The sequence below is a fragment of the Falco cherrug genome, chromosome 17, assembly GCF_023634085.1.
Source record: "Falco cherrug isolate bFalChe1 chromosome 17, bFalChe1.pri, whole genome shotgun sequence".
NCBI classification, from domain to species: domain Eukaryota; kingdom Metazoa; phylum Chordata; class Aves; order Falconiformes; family Falconidae; genus Falco; species Falco cherrug.
The window spans coordinates 3,382,733-3,401,719 of NC_073713.1; the positions used below are offsets into that span (position 1 = coordinate 3,382,733).

General features: G+C 57.7%; 1 protein-coding gene across 5 annotated transcripts in view; it reads left to right on the plus strand.

Moving 5' to 3' along the window:
- OPCML (opioid binding protein/cell adhesion molecule like) overlaps window positions 1-16,418 on the plus strand; it is a 305,281-nt gene extending 288,863 nt beyond the window's left edge. For 3 of the 5 annotated variants that reach the window (XM_027806802.2, XM_027806801.2, XM_027806804.2), the window contains 6 exons: window positions 2,921-3,046; window positions 3,367-3,501; window positions 3,579-3,699; window positions 4,077-4,228; window positions 4,525-4,608; window positions 13,263-16,418. In XM_027806802.2, coding sequence (XP_027662603.1) covers window positions 2,921-3,046; window positions 3,367-3,501; window positions 3,579-3,699; window positions 4,077-4,228; window positions 4,525-4,608; window positions 13,263-13,363 — 719 coding nt within the window. In that variant the 3' untranslated portion in view covers window positions 13,364-16,418. The remainder of the gene's footprint in view (window positions 1-2,920; window positions 3,047-3,366; window positions 3,502-3,578; window positions 3,700-4,076; window positions 4,229-4,524; window positions 4,609-13,262) is intronic. The other 2 variants (XM_014280748.3, XM_005440220.3) reach the window with 1 other exon arrangement.
- The last annotated feature ends 2,569 nt before the right edge of the window (window positions 16,419-18,987 follow it).

Here is an 18,987-nt window from a genome sequence, read left to right on the forward strand (position 1 = left end):
GCATGGGCCCAGCTTCTGCCAGCTCCTCCCAAGGAGCCCTTGTGATCCTGTCCTTGACAGCCCACCCAGTGAGATCTATAGAAATGTAATCAAGGTCCTTAGATGTCCTTCTCTAAGTCCTGGTAACCTTGTAGGCAACGATCGCCGTCGCGGCAGGATATCGAGCCATCCGGCGGGGTCCCCGCACTTTCCGTGGCTGTCCCTGCCAGCGCTCGAGGGCATTTCTGATCGGATTAGGCAGGCAGCAGCACAGCATGGCAGTGCTACCCTGGCCCCCGTGGCTTCGGGGCCATGGCCAGTGGCTTTGGGAGGTGCCGTTCCCCTCTGCGAGACCTGCTGGCTTGTCTGCCTGCTGTGTCAGCATCCTTTGCTGGAGGGGAGGGCTTTGGAGCCGATGTGTGTGTTTGTGTGGCTTGGTGTCTGCCGAAATGGGAGCATTTGGGCTGCAGTGGCTATTGGTAGTGGTATTTTCCTGTGCAGGAGTGGAATTATTTCTGTACCTGGGAGTAGGACAGGTTCACACCTGCGTGCAGAGCACCAGCCTCTGCATGTCACTTTGTACTTGTGGGTTGGGACTCGAAGGATGGGAAAGAAATGATGGCCATGAGCTGGGAGAGGGCTAGGAGGTTGAAGATGCTCCGGCGAGCTCCAGCGTACCTCCTGCGTGTGTGCCCCCCTTTTCAGGCTGGGAGAGTGCAGCCCTGTTGTAGGGGCGTGTTGTTGAATGACAGTCGGATGGTGATCATCCTGGGGGACAGCCTTGACAGAGGCCGTGTCCTTAGGCTGGTGCCAAGCGGGTCTACAGCTGGGGTGCTCTCTAGTCCGTCTGCCTTTGATCAGTCTGGCCTGTCTGAGTGCCTTTGTCCACGGTCTGACCCCAGCAGGGCTGCGTGCAGGAGGTGGAATGGGAAGGTGATGCTAGAAATACAGAGGTGGAGCGGGTGCTGTGCAGGGAAAGGTGTGCGGAGCTAATTTTGCCTCCTGTGTAGTAGATGAAATCTCTGCCAGGAGATGTGGATCAGATTGGCTTCCTTGACGTGTGTTGCTCTCGTTTTATGTAGTTTTAGCTCTTTGTGGGGGTTCAGAGCTGAGCACCACAGCACCTGCGCAGGGAGGGCTTGCCTTCCTCTGGCAGCATGCTCGCCTGCAAGCACTGTCTGCACCGGGAGCACGTCTATCTAGTAAGGCTTTGAGAAGCAGATGAATGTCTGCATGATGTTTGGGGGTTGGATTTTTTTTTTTCGCCCCATGTAATCTGTGGCTTGCGTAGCCTCGCAGGTAGCATGGAACAGGGGGGGATCATCCTGGAGAAGTGCTGGGTGGGAAGGGAGGGTGGTGCCTTGAGTGCAGCAGGGATAGTACAATGGTTGTGATTTCGCTGGTGCCATGCATCACTCACCATCACTCTCATCTGACTCCATGGCTTTTATAAGAGACAGAAGAGTCAGGGTGCCATCTGGAACAGGCATCCTAGGGTGTCAGCATCCACTAATGGTGCTGCTGTCATCTTGGACCAAAACTGCATGCGAGGAGGTCTGGTTTGCAGGCTTGTGAGCGGGTGACAAATCCCCAGTTGTGGGGCAGCTTGTCTTTGATGCTGTTGGTTTTAGATGTTCCTGGTACCTGTTTTGAGATGCTGTTAATGGAGGGGAGAAGTGCAAGGATGCTGCTAATAGGGCATAATGTCATCTCCCTGGCTGAGCAAGGAAGGACCATCGGCAGCCTTCCCATGGTGGAGCTCCTTGGGGCCACACCATCAGAGCTGGCCAGCCCTGCTCCAAGTGTTAACTACATTTCCCAACAGTTGCCAGGGCACACTTTTCATTTTCGGATTGCTGCTTTCCCCTGAAGGACTCGGACAATCTCCCTCTGCTATAACAAGACTGTACTTCTATATTAATGTGTCAAGTTGCTGGGAAATTTACTGCTTTGCAGGGCCCATCAGGCCACAGAGACTGCGCCACGTCTTTGCTGCGGCTTGTCCCCCCTGTGCCATCTCTCCCAAGCCTGGGAGCAAAAGGCTCGCTCAGGGTGTTGGGTTTTTAAAGCCTGGTGAGGCTCAAAGCCTGGCGGTTACGGACCGAGCGCTGCAGGGGATGTAGCGCTGGCCCCGCTGGGCATCCCTCTGCCCTTACCCAGCCTGGTCAGTTTAGAGCCCTGGCTTGGACAGTCCTCAGGGGCGAGAGGACACCAGAGCAGCCCTCATGTCCCCTTCCAGGTGGTGCCGGTGTCAGCGACAGTATTTTTCAGGCAATCACCCCAGTGCTGTGGGAGAGCCCTTGGCACAAGGGTTGGGTGTGCGACGCCACATGAGCTGGGGCTCTGGGCACATGGTGTGCTCAGGGAGGGGGTGCGGGGCATCCTTTCTGGTGTTGTCGAGTGGTGTTTACCTTGGGGCAGGTCATTTTGTACAGCCTTACTTGTTCCCTGGGGTACAGACCCTTTGGGGGCTGCATCCGATGGCCCAGAGTGCTGGGAAGCGGCATTGGCGAGTGGGCTTTAATTGCTTTTTGCCGGGGCCAGGGATATTTATGGGTGTGGAGATTGCCAAGTTATTTATTAGATGGAGTATCTGGGGATAGAGTAATATAAATCACTGTGGCCGGTATTGAATGGAGCAGACGCTCAGTAATTTAAACAGCTTTAATAAATATGCTAAAATATGAGCCTTGTCATGGGCCATAACGAGAGCTGGTTATCGGGGGCTCAGCCACGGGGAGGGGCACCCCTTCATGCCCTGGGTCCGTGCTCTGCTCCGGTCCGAGGTGCTGGTTTGGAGACACAGGGTTGGCAACCAAACAGGGTGATGGGGTGGACACCGATGTCCAGTGATGGGGCAGATCTCACTGCCCGGGCTTCCTGGCAGGGTGTGGTGAGCTGGTGTGTTGACAGTGGCTTTGCTCTTCTTTTTGTCTTGCAGTTCCCCCCCAGATTGTTAACATCTCATCTGACATCACCGTGAACGAGGGCAGCAGCGTGACTCTCATGTGCCTGGCCTTCGGGAGACCGGAGCCCACCGTCACGTGGCGGCACCTCTCTGGGAAAGGTGAGACCACACTCAGGGCTTGGTGGCTGAACCATCTCGGTCCGAGCTGGGGTCTCACCCAGCCCACGTGGGATGGATGGATGTCCCTATAGAGGTGGCCAGGGTGGTACAAAGATGGCCTACAGTCCGCTGCTGTCTGTTGTGGAGGGTGGAGGTGCTGGCCCTTTGATGTGCCCTGATATGGGGGTGATGATGCTTGTTACAGGATGTCCCAGGCGTCCTGGGTATAGGGCATGGCAGAATCCAGGCAGAGGGTGTAAGGGGGGGGCAGGTCCCAGTGTCCATGGGCAATGGTGCCATGTGTTCGGGACGTCTCCCAGGGCAGGGCTTTGTAAGCGAGGACGAGTACCTGGAGATCACAGGCATCACGCGGGAGCAGTCCGGGGAGTACGAGTGCAGCGCTGTCAACGACGTGGCTGTCCCGGATGTGCGGAAAGTCAAAGTCACCGTCAACTGTGAGTGGAAGGGACGGGGGAATTGTGGCGGGGTGGGCATGCGTGGCCCAGAGTGATGCAGTACGGCGTCTCCGCAGACCCGCCGTACATCTCGAACGCCAAGAACACAGGCGCCTCGGTGGGCCAGAAGGGCATCCTGCAGTGCGAGGCCTCGGCCGTCCCCATGGCGGAGTTTCAGTGGTTCAAAGAGGACACCAGGTGAGGGGTTGCAGAGGGGAGGGCATAGCGGGTTGGGGGGTGGGGAACCACACCAGCCTGGGGGCTGAAGTGTGGAGAAAGGCTGGGATTAATTCATTTTCGTGGGTCTGAGTGCTTAGCTAAAGGCTGAGGGGGTCCCAGGGGGCTTTCTCTGTGGATGGTGGCTGTGGCTTGCAGGGGGTGATGTTGGCCACATGAGTCAGGCAGGGAGATGAGTTACGGGATGGAGAGCGTGGTGTGCTTTCGGGCAGCGTGTTGGGGCTTGTCTTGGTGACAACATGTGGCTGTATAGTGGTGTTGGTTGGTGGGAAGAGAGGGGGTGCCTGGGGAGAGGGCAAGATATGTCGCAGAGTGCCATCATCCACATTTCCCCACAGGTTAGCAAATGGGCTGGAGGGCGTGCGGATCGAGAGCAAGGGCCGCCTGTCAACACTGACCTTCTTCAACGTCTCGGAGAAGGACTATGGCAACTACACGTGCGTGGCCACGAACAAGCTGGGCAACACCAATGCCAGCATCATCCTGTATGGTAGGTGCTCTGTTTTTTTTGCAGCAAGCTATAGCAAGGCAGAGGAGGATGAAGAGGAGGCAGCGAGGTGGGCGGGCAGCCGGCGATGGAGTGGAGCTGGCTGTATTTAGTGTTGCTGGCCTGTTGAGATGCCAAATGGGGTGGCAAGGTCCCGCAGAGAGGATGCAGCAGCTGATATCTGCATTGGCCCCAGCGGGCGCACACGGCTGGGCAGTGCTCAGTGGTGGGCACGGCGCTCACGGGTGTTCAGGGGCACGCAGCAGAGTCAGCTGGCAGGCAGCCGTTCGTCTTTGCAGAGCCGGAGCCGCAGGCGGAGAAGAGGCTCCTGGCCAAGCTGCGGCATCGCTGGAGCACAGGGCCGAGGAGGGGGCCCGGGCCAGGTGAGCACGCGCTTCGGGTGCACGGTGTGGGGTTTGTCCCGGGTGTTGGACTGGCAGGACTACCGGCAGTTGTGTTATAGTGGCAGCAGCAGGCTGAGCGCTGTAGGCGTGGAGGGCCACAGCAGGGCAGCTCGCGTCGGGTGCCCGCAGCGGCACGGTGTTTGAGGAGTGGCAGACTGGGCAGCTATCACTGAGGAAGGCGATGTGTAGCTGTGGCACGTCCCTGTGGCTTTCTGGCAAGCTGAGGGGGCTGTCACAGACCCTAATTTGTTGTGTGCTGCTGTATTCTGTTCTGCACCAGCCTGCCCTGCCCCGTTCCATTGCGGTCAGACCTGTCCTGCTTGGCTCCAGGGGTTTTGGCTCTGGTCTATTCTGTTGGATTCTGTACGGTTGAGTTTGGGTCTGCTCTGTTGTAATCTATGTTGTTTTGTTAGGGGCCGGGCCGTTCTATTCTAATCCGTTCTCATCTGCCCTGGTCCGGGCTCTTTTCTTTGGGTCTAGACTGTCAGGTTCTGTTCTCGTCTTTCCTCTTGTGTTTTGATCGATCAGGTGAACTCTGATACGGGCTGATCTATTGTGTTCTAACCCATTGTATGGTTTTCGGCGCTGGGCCAGTCTGTCCTGCTTGGGTCGTGTTGTGGTCTGGTGTGGGTTGCCATTTGTCCCGGTGTGGTGTGTGCTACAGCCTTGCAGTTGGGAGGCTGAATGCAACCGTCTGTCCCTCACCACTCATGTTGCCAAATGGGTGGGACAGGGAGGGCACAAGCATTGCATGAGGACAGAGGAAGAAATCCCGTGTTGTCAGCTGCGTTTATGGCGCTGACTGGAAGGATATTGTTGCAGGAGCTGTGCTAGAAGGAGATAACTGACATCAGGAAAACCCCCCCAACTTTATTTCAGTAAAAAAAACCCACACTACTGTGTGTGAGCATGCAGGGGTTGACCCGCACTGGGGAGGCTGGCTGTGTTTCCTCCATGGAGGCTCAGGGTAGTAGTCCCACATGGTGCCAGGCGTCTACTGGTGTGTCCCTAGCGTCTGTGTGTCTGTTTAAGGGGTAGGGATGTGCTAGGGGGTTGCTGGAGAGCAAAGTGTGACGGTTTGGTCCCCGCATGGTAGAGTTCCTTTAGGCTAGAGTGGCAGTCTCAAGGCACTGGAGGCTGCACCCCAGTATTCGTGGCCACCTTTCTGCATCCACCAGCTTCTTTGTTCCTGTCCCACCAGCACCCTTGCTCTCACTCTGATTTAGACCTGCACACACTGGTCTCCCCATCTCCCATGTAGATGTGAGAGTCTGCTGGCAACGTGTCTCCCAGGCTGTGCCGTGGCTTATCATCTCATCATAGGTGCCTGGCAGTGTGTCCGGGGCGGGGGGGGTGTGTGTGTTGGGCGTGTTTATGTGGCTGTCTTGGGTTCAGCGTGGGTTCTTTGGACTGCTTGTGTCAGGGCGGGTGGCCAGGGTTGAGTGTGCCTGCATAGGGGTGTATGGCTACACCCAGGGCCACCACACCTAGAGTGTGGAGTCTTGAGGCATCTCCCCACTGGCTTCTGTGGCTCACTGTGGTGTTGCCCACATCTCCCCTCTCTGCCTCTGGGTCTTTTTCCCGGTTGCAGATGGTGTCTTGGGATGTAGTCCGTGCCTTCAGCTGTGCTGCCCCTCACTGCAGGGCATCTGGTTGTCCCAATTTCTGTCTGTCAGTGTATTGCTGTGGGTCTGAAGCCCTCCTGCATCGCATCCAGTCTCAGTGCCTCTTGCTTCGTGTGCGTCTGCATCGTCGGGCACCACCTCTGTCTAGCGGTGTGTCTGTGCCTGTCTTCTGTGTGGTAACAAGGCTCTGTGTTGGTCTCTGGGTGGCTGTAGGCACGTGCCTGTGTGCTTTGGGTCTGCAGCAGCACAGAGCACCCTCGTTCACATCTTGCAAGGCTCCCGGTTGTCTTGGATGGTGTGTGTCACCTGTCTATCTTCCTGCAGTCCTCTCTCTGTGGCTCAGCCTGTTCCTGTTGTGTGAGCGTGCAGGTTGGTCCCAGTGCACGCGTTGTGCCTGTCCGTCTCTTGGACGTCACCTTGGGCAGCCTCCTCCATGTGTGCTGGGCATGTGAGCACCATTGCCAGTGGTCACTGTGGGGTGGCCCTAGCTGTTTCTCTCAAGGTGGCTGTGCTGTTCTTTAGTGGTTTGTGACACGTGGGTCTTTGTCTCACTCTGCCTCAGCGGGTTGAGGTCTGTGGTCTTTCGGGGGGTGTTTGTCAGCGCTACCCTCTTGGCACCCCTTTGTGGTCATCCCCACGGTGCTGCCACATCTGTTTGTAGGTGCTTTCTCTTTGCCTCTGGACACGTGTCTATGCTGGTGGCTCTCAGCATCTTCTGTGTCTGGGTGTTTCATGCCTTGCCTTTTTCTCCATGTCCCTCCCTCTGGCCGTGGGCTTCTTCCTCACTCTGTCCTTCTCTTGTTGGCCATCTCCTCTTCTCACCCGCCCTGCTTGCCTACACCTCCTCTGTTCTCCTGCTGGCGCTCCGTCTGTTCCTCTGCTGTTGAGCGTGCCCTTCTAGTTGTTCTCAGAGGCTCTGTCTCATGGTCTTGGTGCCAATGTGCCCCCTCCGTGCATTCTTGTGTCCTTGCAGGTCTTGCAGTTGTCCATGTGTGGCAGGGCTCTGCCGGGAGGACGTTGGGGATCACGTCAGCGGTCAGGCAATGGGTGGGAGGTGCTCTTTTCCTCTGAGGGGCAAGGACCCTCTCTGGAGTGCGCAGGGATGCCAGCAGCCAAAGACGCTCCTGTTCTCTAGGCCATGGGGTCACCGGGGGAGTTACTCCACCCTCGGGTTTCACGTTGGTACCACCTCACGGGATGTGTGTGGGGCCGAGAGCGATGCCCTGCTTTAGTAAATGGATGGCTTGTCCACCAAGGCCTGATCCCTGATGTGTGAGCAAACGAGTCTTTACAAGCAAATGACCAACTGCATCCTCCAGTCGCTGAGGAGCTGGTGGGTTGTGACCTGCTTCCCTCCCTCCAAATGCTGATGAACAACTCATCTCCCTACCAAGCACCCTCTACCAGTAAAAAAAAAGGATCTCACCTTCCCTGCTCCTTTGTGCACCCACCACAAGACACCCAGACACATTTATCCAGGGTCACACAAGACAGTTATTGGATGGGCACCTGGTTGGGAGACCACAACAGAGACTAAGTCAGTCAGGCAGGCTGCAAGAGAGACACTAAGTAGATGGGGAGAGAGTCAGGGAATCAAAGAAAGAAAACTACATGCAAAGAGAGGAGAAACTGGGGAGAAGGAGGAGGGGGAGACACAGGGAGAGAGATGGGCGTGGAGGAGGGCAAGAGAGAAAGGGGGGGGGGGGGGGGGGACGGCAACAGAGAGGGAGAGGCAGAGGACAAAAGGAGAGAGGGACAGAGAGAAGTGGAGAGAGAGACCAAGTCAGAAGGACATAGGCAGACAGGCGCCCAGAGAGGGTGAGATGGGGGCACAGAGACAGAGCAAGATTTAGCTACTGAGACCACAGCAGCTACAATGAAAGAGTGCTACAGACAGAGAAATGCCGGGAAGGACACCAAGGAGGACACAGGAGTCATAAAAAAGACAGACTTGCAGAAGGGGAATGAGCAACAGAGACAGACAGGAGCAGAGTTACATAAAAGGCGGCAGAGACAGTCAGAGATGGGGACAGCAGAAGGCCTAGAAAGGAGGAAGAGAGGGGAGCTGGCAAATGGGGAAAACATGCTCAGATGCCAAATGGTCAGATTTGGGGTACTCGGGAGGATACAAAAAGGAGACTTGGGAGCTGAGGGGAGGATGCACAGACAGGGAAATGGTTAGATTAGAAAGAAAGAGGGGACAAACAACCAAGGGGAGAGAGGATGACTCTCAGGGTGAGAGAGAGAGGGCAAGAGACAAGCACAGGGAGAGGGTGGAGTAGGGGGGGCAGCACTGGAAACACACAGACGCAGAGGTGCAAGTGGAAGGAGGGCAGCATGCCAAGATGGCCAACTGGGGGCCAGAGAGACAGTGTCATGGGGAGGGGCGGACAGCCCCATGGAACAGAAGGAACACATGCCCAGAGATGAGGAGACCGGGGGGGGCACCAGTGATGCCAACAAAAGGAGGTGGACAGCGCAACGTGAGGCACAGAGAAGGAGTCCAAGAGATGGAGAAGATGGAGCCTGGGAGAAGAGCACCTACACCACGAGGGAAAAAAAGGACTTAGGCAGACACAGAAAGGGACATGGCCTCTAAGAGACATCGCCAGACCCCAGAGGGAGGGAGAGGACAGTAAAAACAGGATTGAGAAACTAAGGGAGTGAGACAAACCAAAAGGGGGACAAACCTGAGTGAGACACCCGAGAGGCAGAGCAAGAGAAGGGGAAACATAGAGTGTGGAAGATGGAGCACAGGAAAGACACAGGGAGACCAAGAGAACTGCCAGAGAGAGATGCAGCAGCAGGGGAGAGCACCAGTGGGCAGGACAGGGAAGGGGGGGAGGCTGTGGAGGCACAGAGAGACACACAGAAAAGGACACAGGGAGGGAAGGAGATGCATGGGCACAAGCAAGGGTTGCCATCAGAGAAAAAGGAGAATAAACAAGGACCAGCCAGGGAGAGAGAAGGGAGGGTGGGCAGGCTGGGAAGCACTGGGGAAAGAGGGAGAGGGCACCAGGGGATAAAGTGAGAGACAGTGGACAGACATTAAGAGGGAGACCCAGCAAAGGGGGTTGAGAACGCGAGAGAGGGAGGAGATGCATGCAGCCGGGAGACTGGGAGGCAGAGAAATACAGAGAGAGGGAGACGGGCACAAAGACCAGGAGGTAGAAGGAAACCAAACCACTGAGGGAGATAGAGATGCACAGAAAAGGGTGCAGATGGCACAACGTGGGGACATAGATAAGAGCTCCGAGAGACGAGGATGGGGATGTGGGGATACAGAGCATTGCAGGGAGATGGGTAGAGAAACAAAGGCAGAGGGAAAGGCAGTTAGATAACAAGAGGGTTGCAGCACAAGACGGGAGAGATACTAAGACAGAGATGGAATGAGACAGAGAGAGAAAAAAAGACAAAGATGGCATAAGCCAGGACAGAAAGAGTCAGAGATGGAGATGCAGTGACACAGGGAGTGAGGGACAGACACTGACTGTGAAGCAGACAAAGAGAAGGGAGACAGAGCGGGGGGAAGACAGAGAGAGACCCGGAACAGTGAGGCAGCCAGAGGGAGACACTCCGAGCCAGGGAGAGGGAGGGGCCAAGGCAGAAGAGGGGGCAAGAACAAGGGAGAGGGACGGAGGGAAAACCAGGAGACAGACATAGAAAGAGAGACGGAGAGTGAGACACAGGAAGAAAAAGAGACAGACACAGAGAGACCCAGGGGCAGAGATGCAGGGAAACAAATGGGGGGCTGCTCAGGTGGCCCGATGGAAAGAGGTCCTCAGACGGAGTGGGATAGCAAGAGGAGACCCACCGCGAGGCAGCAAGGAGGGGCAGAACAGAGGGAGACATACACAAAGGGGCAGGAGAGACAAATTGACCGAGAAAAGAAGGGGGACACAGAACGCAGGGGAGCAGTGAGATAAGGGGAGACTGAGATGCCAAGGTGGACACAGGGACAGGGGGGAGAGTGGGATCCAGACATAGACGGCGAGCACAAGAGGGACGGATGCAGAGAGTTAGAGACAGCTCAAAACCACAGGGAGATGCTCAGGTCGAGAGAGCGAGCTAGAAGGGGAGGGAGAAACAGGCAGAGCAACAGAGGTTGTGATGGGGGGCGAGGCAGACAAAGAAGGGGAGAGATGCTGGGAGGCTGAAACTGGGGAGACAGCGGGAGGGACTTGACAGACAAGCAGAGAGACATGGAAAAAGAAAAAGAGGGGGATGCGGCACATAGGAATGAGAGGGACCCGTGGAAGACAGGGAAGTGGGTGGGAGAAAGGAAAGGGAGACGCAGAGGATGGAGTGAGACTGTGGCAAGGGGAAACAGAAAGGGCCAATGGAAAGAAGAACGGGAGAACAGGGGAGCCAGTGTTCCACCCCGCTCGCTCAACTGACAACACGGCAGGATCGCCTGCTCCCACACTTCTCAAAAGCACTTCTTAAAAACTGACCAGCGCTCATGGACTCCTGAGTCCTCGAAAGCAGCTTCCCAGGGGACTCTGCTAATAACTCCCTGAATGACTGAGCGTTTGCTCTCCTGAAGTCCAAGGGAGAAACTCTGCTGTCCTTTTTTCTCATGACACTGAAGATTTTAAACTTAGCCATTTCCTCATTGCCATGGCTCAGCTGCCTACCATCACCTCTCCTGTGAGTGATGAGTCTCCTTCTCTATTCACAAAGGGAAAGTCCAGAAGGGCGTTTTTCTAGTTGGTTCCCTGAGTACTTGTGCCAAGAAGTTCTCCCCTACAAACTTCAAGATTTTCCAAGGCCTGCTTCATCACAGCGGTACAATATTCCCAGCTGATGTCTGGGAAGTTGAAATCTCCCAGAAACACAAGGGCTACCAATCTAGACATATCTCTTAAGTGCCTACAGAATAACACATCAGTGCTTACATCCTGGCTGGGCAGTCAGTAGTAGAACTTGCTATGACCTTTCCTTTCCTCTTCCTCACTCTTTGCTGGATCTACCCTCCCTCTCAGCCCTTTCACCCTCCTCACCTTCCAAGGCCATGTGGCCACCTCCCTGTACATCTACCGATCTGCCTAGCCAAAAACCCACGCTTGTTCTGCCTCTTTCTCAGCATCTGTTTATTGATCTTCCTCACTGGGCATCTTGGGCTTGCAGCATGCCCCGTGAGCTACCTGGCTGTCCCAGTCCCTGCCCCCACTCTGTCCCTATCCCTCCATCCTTCGTCATCTCCTCTTGCCTCTCCACAGGCATAGGGAGTGCAGGCGGACCTGTGCCCAGTCTCTCCTCTGGGCCCCCCCGCTTCCCTTGCTCTGCCCAGCTGTCTCATCTGATCCCAAGTGGCACCCACGTGTGCCAGCCAGCCCAAATCTTTCCCAAGTAACAGCCCTCACCTGATAAGACACAGCAAACCTCTGTTCCAGACCCCCAGTGACCACCCTCCTGTGTCCTGTGCCTGGCCTGCTTGCTGAGGATCACCCCCGCCCGTGACCCCATAATGTCCCTGCGTACCTGAAACTCCACGCATCCGCATGCTGCCGTCTCCCGCAACAGCGAGTATTACCGGCCACGAGCTGTGCCATTCCTGCGTGCCGAGGTGGCGATCCCCTCTGGTCCCAGCACCTCTCGCATGGCTCTTTGCATCTCGCCAGATCATGAAGTTGTATTTGCACCCCATGCTGTGACCCACCACCTGCATGCACACCCAGCCTCGCCCAGTGCCATGTCTCCGTTGCTCTATAGCACGCCGCTGTCACTCATGTCCTGTCCGTGGCCATAGACACACTGACCAAATACAGGCTTCCTCTGCATGACGGGTGTCCTGGCAGCCTCCCTCGCCGATCAGCCTGGCCCCTCCACCGTGTTAAAGGGAATCCAGCCGCTCTGCCTCACCGCTGCTCCCCCGACTGCCCTAGACACCTGCCTGACAGGAAGAAATCCCACATCAGCCCACTGCGATTGCACTGGCCAGTCACCCCTTCCAGCACCCCAAACGCTGAGACCCTGGAGAACCTGGTGGGGTGGCCCTGCAGGGCCTCCCCTGGGGACCTGCTTTTCTGGCTGCCCCAGCTGTGCTGGGCTCCGTGCCTGCCAGATGCATGGCGTGGGGTGATGCCTCCTTGCCCAGCCTGACTTACGGACACATGCGGTGGCACCGCCTCCTCTCCCCAGACTTGGCCGGTGGGTCTCAGCAAGGCTCGCTCCCACGCTGGCCCTTCCCAAGGGTTGACTTGCGGCGTAGGGCACGCAAGCGTGCCGTGTCACCCGCTAACTCTGCTGCCTGGGACCAGGAAAACGTGAGGTGCTGGGGTTCTCTTGGAGCATGCTCCTCACCCTGACATACACCCAGAGTAACAAAACCACTGCGCTCCCCATCACCTACTCACAGCCATCCATCCTCCTGGCTCTCCTCAGCTGTCACTACCCACACGGTGACTCTTGTACTGCATGGGCAGAATATCCAGGTCCGCCTCCTGCCTCACCGGTGCCTTCCCTGCCACTGCCCGCCACATCGTCCTCACCCTCTTGCTAAAGACCTAACTGCACAACGACACGACACTCCCAACTAAACTGTGTCCCCCATCCAGAGCCCCCACGCCGTGTCCTGCTCATCTCCTGATGGTTGAGGGACCCTTGTTTCCCAGCATGGACACGGCATGGCTGCTTATACCTGCGGGGCAGGCTCCTGTGCATGGCCTGCCGCTGCACAGGCCTCTCCGAGGAGGGTGTCCTCCAAGCGTGGTGGGGCCAGACTTGTCTGCCCTGGGCATCTTCCTCCTCAAACAAGGACCTCAGTGTCCCTTGAGCTCTTTGCCTACCTCCTTGAGACCGCCTGGCCCCCATGCCAACACCAACAACGCTCTCCAAACCATGGACAAGCGTCAGCCCTGGGGGGATGGCTGGCACAGGGTGGGGTGGGACATGAAGGGGACGGCAGGGACGACGGGGAGGTGGGTTCCCTTTGCACCTTCACATCCACTCAGCACTGGCCTTAATGCTGTTCTTTGTCTTCCTTTTCTTCTCTCCCCTGCACAGGGCCTGGAGCAGTGCACGACGGTGGCAACGCAGCGTCCCGGGCAGCTGCTGGCCTCTGCCTCTGGGCCGCCCTCCTCGCCTGTCTCCTCCTCAACTTTTGATAAGGGAGCGGAGGGTCCCGGGAGGCCCCGCCGCGCCTCTCCCCCGCCGCGGGCTCGGCCCGCCGCGCCGCCCGGGGACTCCTCTCCGTCGGACGGGCGATGCGCCGGAGGACGGGCGGCGGCGCCAAGCGTCCGAGGATGGCTCCGTCTCCCGCGTGCCGGGATCGTTCTCACCGCCGGTTACGCTGTACAGACCCCACCACGTGCCACCAGACTGTCACCCGCCACCGTCGCCCTGGGGATGCGGTCCGGCATGGATGGGGTTCCCCATGGCCCCCTCGTCTCCGACGTAGGGGGTGCAGAGTCGTCGGGGCGGGTGCCGCCCAGAGCCGTAGCCAGGGATGTCCGTCTCGTCGTCTCACTAAGCCACCTATGCCCAAAAAGACCCCAAGGTTGAAGCCTCCTGGCTCTGCCTTCAGCCCTCTCGGTCCTGAATGTCAGTTCTCGCCACCAAAGCTCCTCTCTAAGCACCCTGACATCACCGGCTCCACGTCGCCCAGCCTTGCCTCCATTCCCAGGCTCTTCCCTCTCCCCAAGGCCACAGTGCGGCCCCATGGGGCCGCCTGACCACAATGCTCACCCACCCTTTCCGAGGGGGTCGTCTGACACAACCAGTTGTCCTTCAAGGGTCATCCACCTCCTGCTACTCTTTCTCCCAGATAACATCTTACCCCTCTCCCACCTCCCCTTCCTGAGGGCACGAGGCTGCTCTCCTTGGAATGTGAGCCCTGGGGACCGCTGCCAGCCTTACAGGGACTACAGCCTTCCCACCATCCTGGCTTGCCATGTCAGACAGTCAGGCCATTGCCCCTCCTGTTCGCCCCACTGCTGCTCCCCTAATGGGGAGGGGGGGCTGCCCTGTGGCTCTCACCCTGATGCAGTGCCAGCACTTGTCAGGGCAGTTCCTCCAGGCTTGTTTTCCAAGCCCTTTCCAACCTGCACTTCAAAAGCACAGCACCACCAACACTGGGCAGAGATACTGAATGACACAGCAAAACACCAGGTGACAAGGCCCTTTTGCTATGGAGCTGGCATCGCACCCATCTGTGCACACCCGGAGGGGCCAGGACCACGCGCTTCTGGCCTTGACATCTGCACCTCAGCTGCTCCACACCTCCCCGGTCTGTCTCCCAGTGTGGCCTCCCCCTACCATTCAGCCAAGCATCTCTGCTTCTCCAAGGGACAGTAAAAACACAGGAGCTGATGCTGAGCTGCAGCGTCTGCACTCTGCCTTTCCTCATGCCCACCACGTGCCCCTGCCTGAGGAAAGCCCAATGCGTTCAACCCTGTGGAGGAGGCTCGATCGATCTGCTGTGCCAGCACGGCAGGGATGAGGACAGCTCCGACCCCCTAGCTTACTGCTGGCTGATCCTTCCTGCTGTGCCATGCCTTGACACCAAAATGGATGCGCCCAGACTGCCCTCTGCTTCCTCCAGCCACCCTGGGAGCTTCTGTCCCCTTCCCTGCCACCTGCTGCAGCCACGTCACCTCCCTGCGTACAGAATTGCGTGTTCAACAGTGCCCCACACCACAGTCCCTCGTTCTGTTCATGGTGACAGCCCCGAGCCTTCCCGACGCTCCATGGCTGTCCAGGAATGCTTTGGGGCAGTGGTCCAGGCACAGACCCTCCTATCCTGCTCCCAAAAACTCACATGCGGTGCCGGACCCTATGCCTGTGACAGGGAGACTCAACTCTACGGCAACACGCTAAGAAGCACACAAAGCACCCCCCTGCCCTGGCCCAGCGCTCCCCCATGCCTTGCACCTCCTTCTCCTTCCATAAGCAAGGTGGCTTAAGAGCAATGGCCATGCACACGCCATCTTCCCCACGCAAACTCAGCTGCTGCCAAAACCTTGCCCTGCTGTCCCGAGGAAGCTGGGGCTAATAGTCCTGGGTGCACAAGAAAGAGAGGAAAAAAAACCCAACAACCCAAGCCCACAATGGGCCACCACCCCACCCTCTCTGCAGCTGTGCCCTCTCCTCATCCCTGCTCCTGCCATGCTGCTGGGACTCGTGCCAACTGGCATGTGCCACAAGGCTGTCACCCAAAAAAAAGCAACAGCTACAAAATCTCAATGAACGCTCCTGCCCCCACACTTGGGATGTTCAACTTGTACCACAGCTGATGGGCAAAATCCACGTGGCCCAAGGGAGAAGCCACTCTGGCACTAGCCCGATGCGCTGGCTTACCTGGTGGGCAGGGATCTGGCACGGCACCCTGGGCGACTGTGTCCTACGGTCCTGCTTCGCTTCTCCACCAGCATCCCAGAAAGGTGGCACTGGCAGTGATCCAGGTCCTACCCCATGGCCCCAGGCACCTTCGCAGAGCAGGGATGGTGCTGTCTTCAGCCGGCATGGTGACACACACATCCTTTCCCGTCTGCCTGCTCCAAAAGTACCCTTGGGCGCAGGAGATGCCTTGACCCGCTGCCTTCGCTGGTCTTCACCGCCCTGCAATGACCCCCCCACCCCTCCCCATGCCCCTTCCCAGGCCAGCCCCAAATTTCTCTGTCCCCACAGCAGAAATGTGAACTAGCCCCAGCTATACAGGGCCAGAGGCCACGGCATATCGGAGAGCAGAGGCAACAACAAGAGGCCACGACGCACGCTGAGGCTGGCGGACCCAGCACCGGGGCCGCCCCCGCCCCATCCTTCTCCTCCCCGGGTCGGGCCGGCTCCCCTGTCCTTTGCTGGGGCGGTATTCGACTTTCTCGTGCCATGTAACGTGCCATTGTGAGGAACGTGTTGGCTGTCTGAGGCCGGCCCCACCGCGGCTCGCCCGGGCAGCGGAGCCCTTCGCAACCACTGCTCTTTGCGTTTGGATGCTTGGAGGGGCGACTGGGCACCCAGGGTGGGGGGAGCGTGGCTCCCGGGTCACTCCTGCCGACGGCCGCAACGGCCAGTCTTGAGTTTCCGTCGATCATTGTATTCCAAGGGTGGCTATACTACCTGAGATTTGTGCATGTTACATTGTAGTTGTAACCTTTTCTAATTCGGCAAGAATAAGAGATGGTTGTGATTGTGCAGTGTATCAATAAAGTTTGACGAACTTTGTACCTTCGGGGCTTTGCTTCACAGACCCCACACACCCTGGGGAGGGACGCAGTGCCCGGCACCCACCGCGCTGAGCTGGGAGGGCTCCCGAGACCTGTGTCGCTCCTGTAGCCTCGCCTGATGCTTAGTTGGAGCCTCTTTCAATCACCCCCTGTGCTGGCAAACACTTCAAGCCCCCCTGACTGGGGGCCTGCTGCCGTTCAGGCCATCCCTCGCCCCATCCCATGCATCTCGCCCGCGAAGTGGCCTCGTGGCTCCATTGATGGGTCCCGAGTCCTGCCCACCTCTGTCCCCCAGCCACCGATGAGCACGTACCTGTTGACAGAGCCCCTCCAGGGTAAGGACCGGCTTTGCTCTCATCGCTCACCTACGTTCAGCAGGAGTGGTGTGATGGGAGGCCTCTTTCCAGTGGCTGAGCTGTTCCCGGCATCTTCTCCATTGTCTTATACCAACGCCTGCTCTGACAACTAAATCTACCCCCGTGCAAGAGACGCTTCTGCAGACGACACGCTCCTAAGGGTGGTTTGCTCCTATTGCGATTCGACGGCGTGTGACACAGACAAAATGTCTTCATCAAAGGACAGAGACGGTGAGGACCAAGAGCAGGAGGAGCCACGACCCTCGGCATCTCCCAGCAGGGCTACGATCTTGCCCTAAAAACGCAGGGCTGGGGCAGCAGGCTGCAACGCCCAGCTCCCCATGTGATGCTGCACCTTTCCACCCCATCAACTGGGAGAAAACATTCAACAAGCTTCCCTACTGTGGGACTGGCTGCCGCGAGACTTTGGGACCCATGCCTTGCCGACTGGCTCAGGGACGAGCCAGAAGACGGGTGTTGCCTGATCGCCTCTGGATGCCAATGGAGCTTGTGTGGCCACTGAGTGGATGAGAGTTCTTTCCCTAGGGAAATCCCAAAGCTGACGTGTATCAGCTGTATGTCCCGGGATGCTGGGGACACCTGGGGTGACTGTGGGGGAGTAGGGGGGACTGGGGGCTGTGGGACTGTGCCAGACTCATCAGAGGTTTGCTTGCTTTGAGCAATCCCCTTGGTGGGACCAGATCTCCCTTCACCTTCTTGACATGTGAATGAAAAGCCCTGTCCCAAGAGTTTCTCCCTCAACTCCACAACAAACTGTCCTGCTGCTGTCGGCAGGCTCTCCTGTGCTGCACAGAGCTAAGCAAACTCTCCACCCTGACGCCGCTGTGAGCTGCTGCAACTTCACCCATCAGGGACACCTCTGCTGTCCCCCTCCAGTGACGCTGGCAGAAAGGTAAGTGCTTCCTCGAACCCAACAGCTTCCCCAGGAAAGTGGTCCAGGAGGGGTGAGCCACCCTGCCTGTGCCATGCTGCCTGCCCCCGGACACCTGGAACACCGCTGCCCCTGCGGCTCCGGGCTGCGAGAGCCCCACTACCTAGGGCACAGCTGTGTCCCAGCCTCCAGGGACCCTTCCCCATCCATGCTGGGGACAAGAGCTTTTCCTCAGTTAGCTGCAGTAAGTCGAGCAGCATGGGTGACTGACGTTGGAAACCCTCTCTGCTTTGAGTCTCTTAAAAAAAAAAACAAACCCAAACCCAACAACCATTAGGGAGCCAGGACTGATGCGATGGAACCAGAGGCACCATCGAGCAACACTCGTCTCTTAGATGTGGCCCCCGTGCATCCTGCCACTGTCTTGGCCTCGCTAATGCCGCCCATCTTACCATGCCAGTTCTGTGGGCATCTGGCGATGGACCTGTCTCAGCTGGAGAGAAACAACTACAGACACGCAAACGCCCCACCTCGTGGCACATCCCGACGCCTCGCCGGCGTCACTCCCTTTTATACCATCGCCAAGCGCTGGGGAGGCGACGCGGCCCCTTTCTGCCGCGAGCCCGGCGCGGGGTGCCTGTCGCTCCCCTTCCGCGTGGAGGAGGGTGGTTCCCTCCGTGGCCCTCGACTTGCGTGTAAAGACAAGGACCTCAGCTGCTACATCCGCAGGGACGGAGGGCATATTACAGGCCATGACCTCCACACCCCTCCCAAGAGACACCCATACATCTGTCAATAAATTAATACATAAATGCACCCATTGAGCAGTCTCTCTTTAACTTGCTCTTCGTCTCTCAAATTCTGGCATCAGACACTCCTTGAGCTCTCATCTAGAGCACCAAAAAAATCACAACAGAGAAGAGGTGAGGGAGACAACCCTGTTACCTCCATACCCATCCTTGGTTGCCAGGAGAGATCCCTCCCCGTTCTCTGCAAGTGTCTGGGTGCTGCCTCTTCTGCCAGGCTTGCTCTGCCATGGCCAGCTATCCCGGCCTGGGGGTCCCAAGACTTGCACAAAGACCTTCACCACCTCCTTCTCCCTGGGAGAGGCAGAGGTACATCTGCTGCCAAAGACAAAACGGGCCACAACACTTTCTCCTATAAACCACAGCCAACAGAAGGGCTGGCTCCAGCACACCCCCATGGAGCTGGGCTGGCCAGCCACCGCCTCCCGTGCCATCCTGTCCCTGGGATGTGGACAGCTGTGCCCAGCTGTCCTGTCCCCACATCCTCGCTACTCTGTCCCTTACCTGGGACAT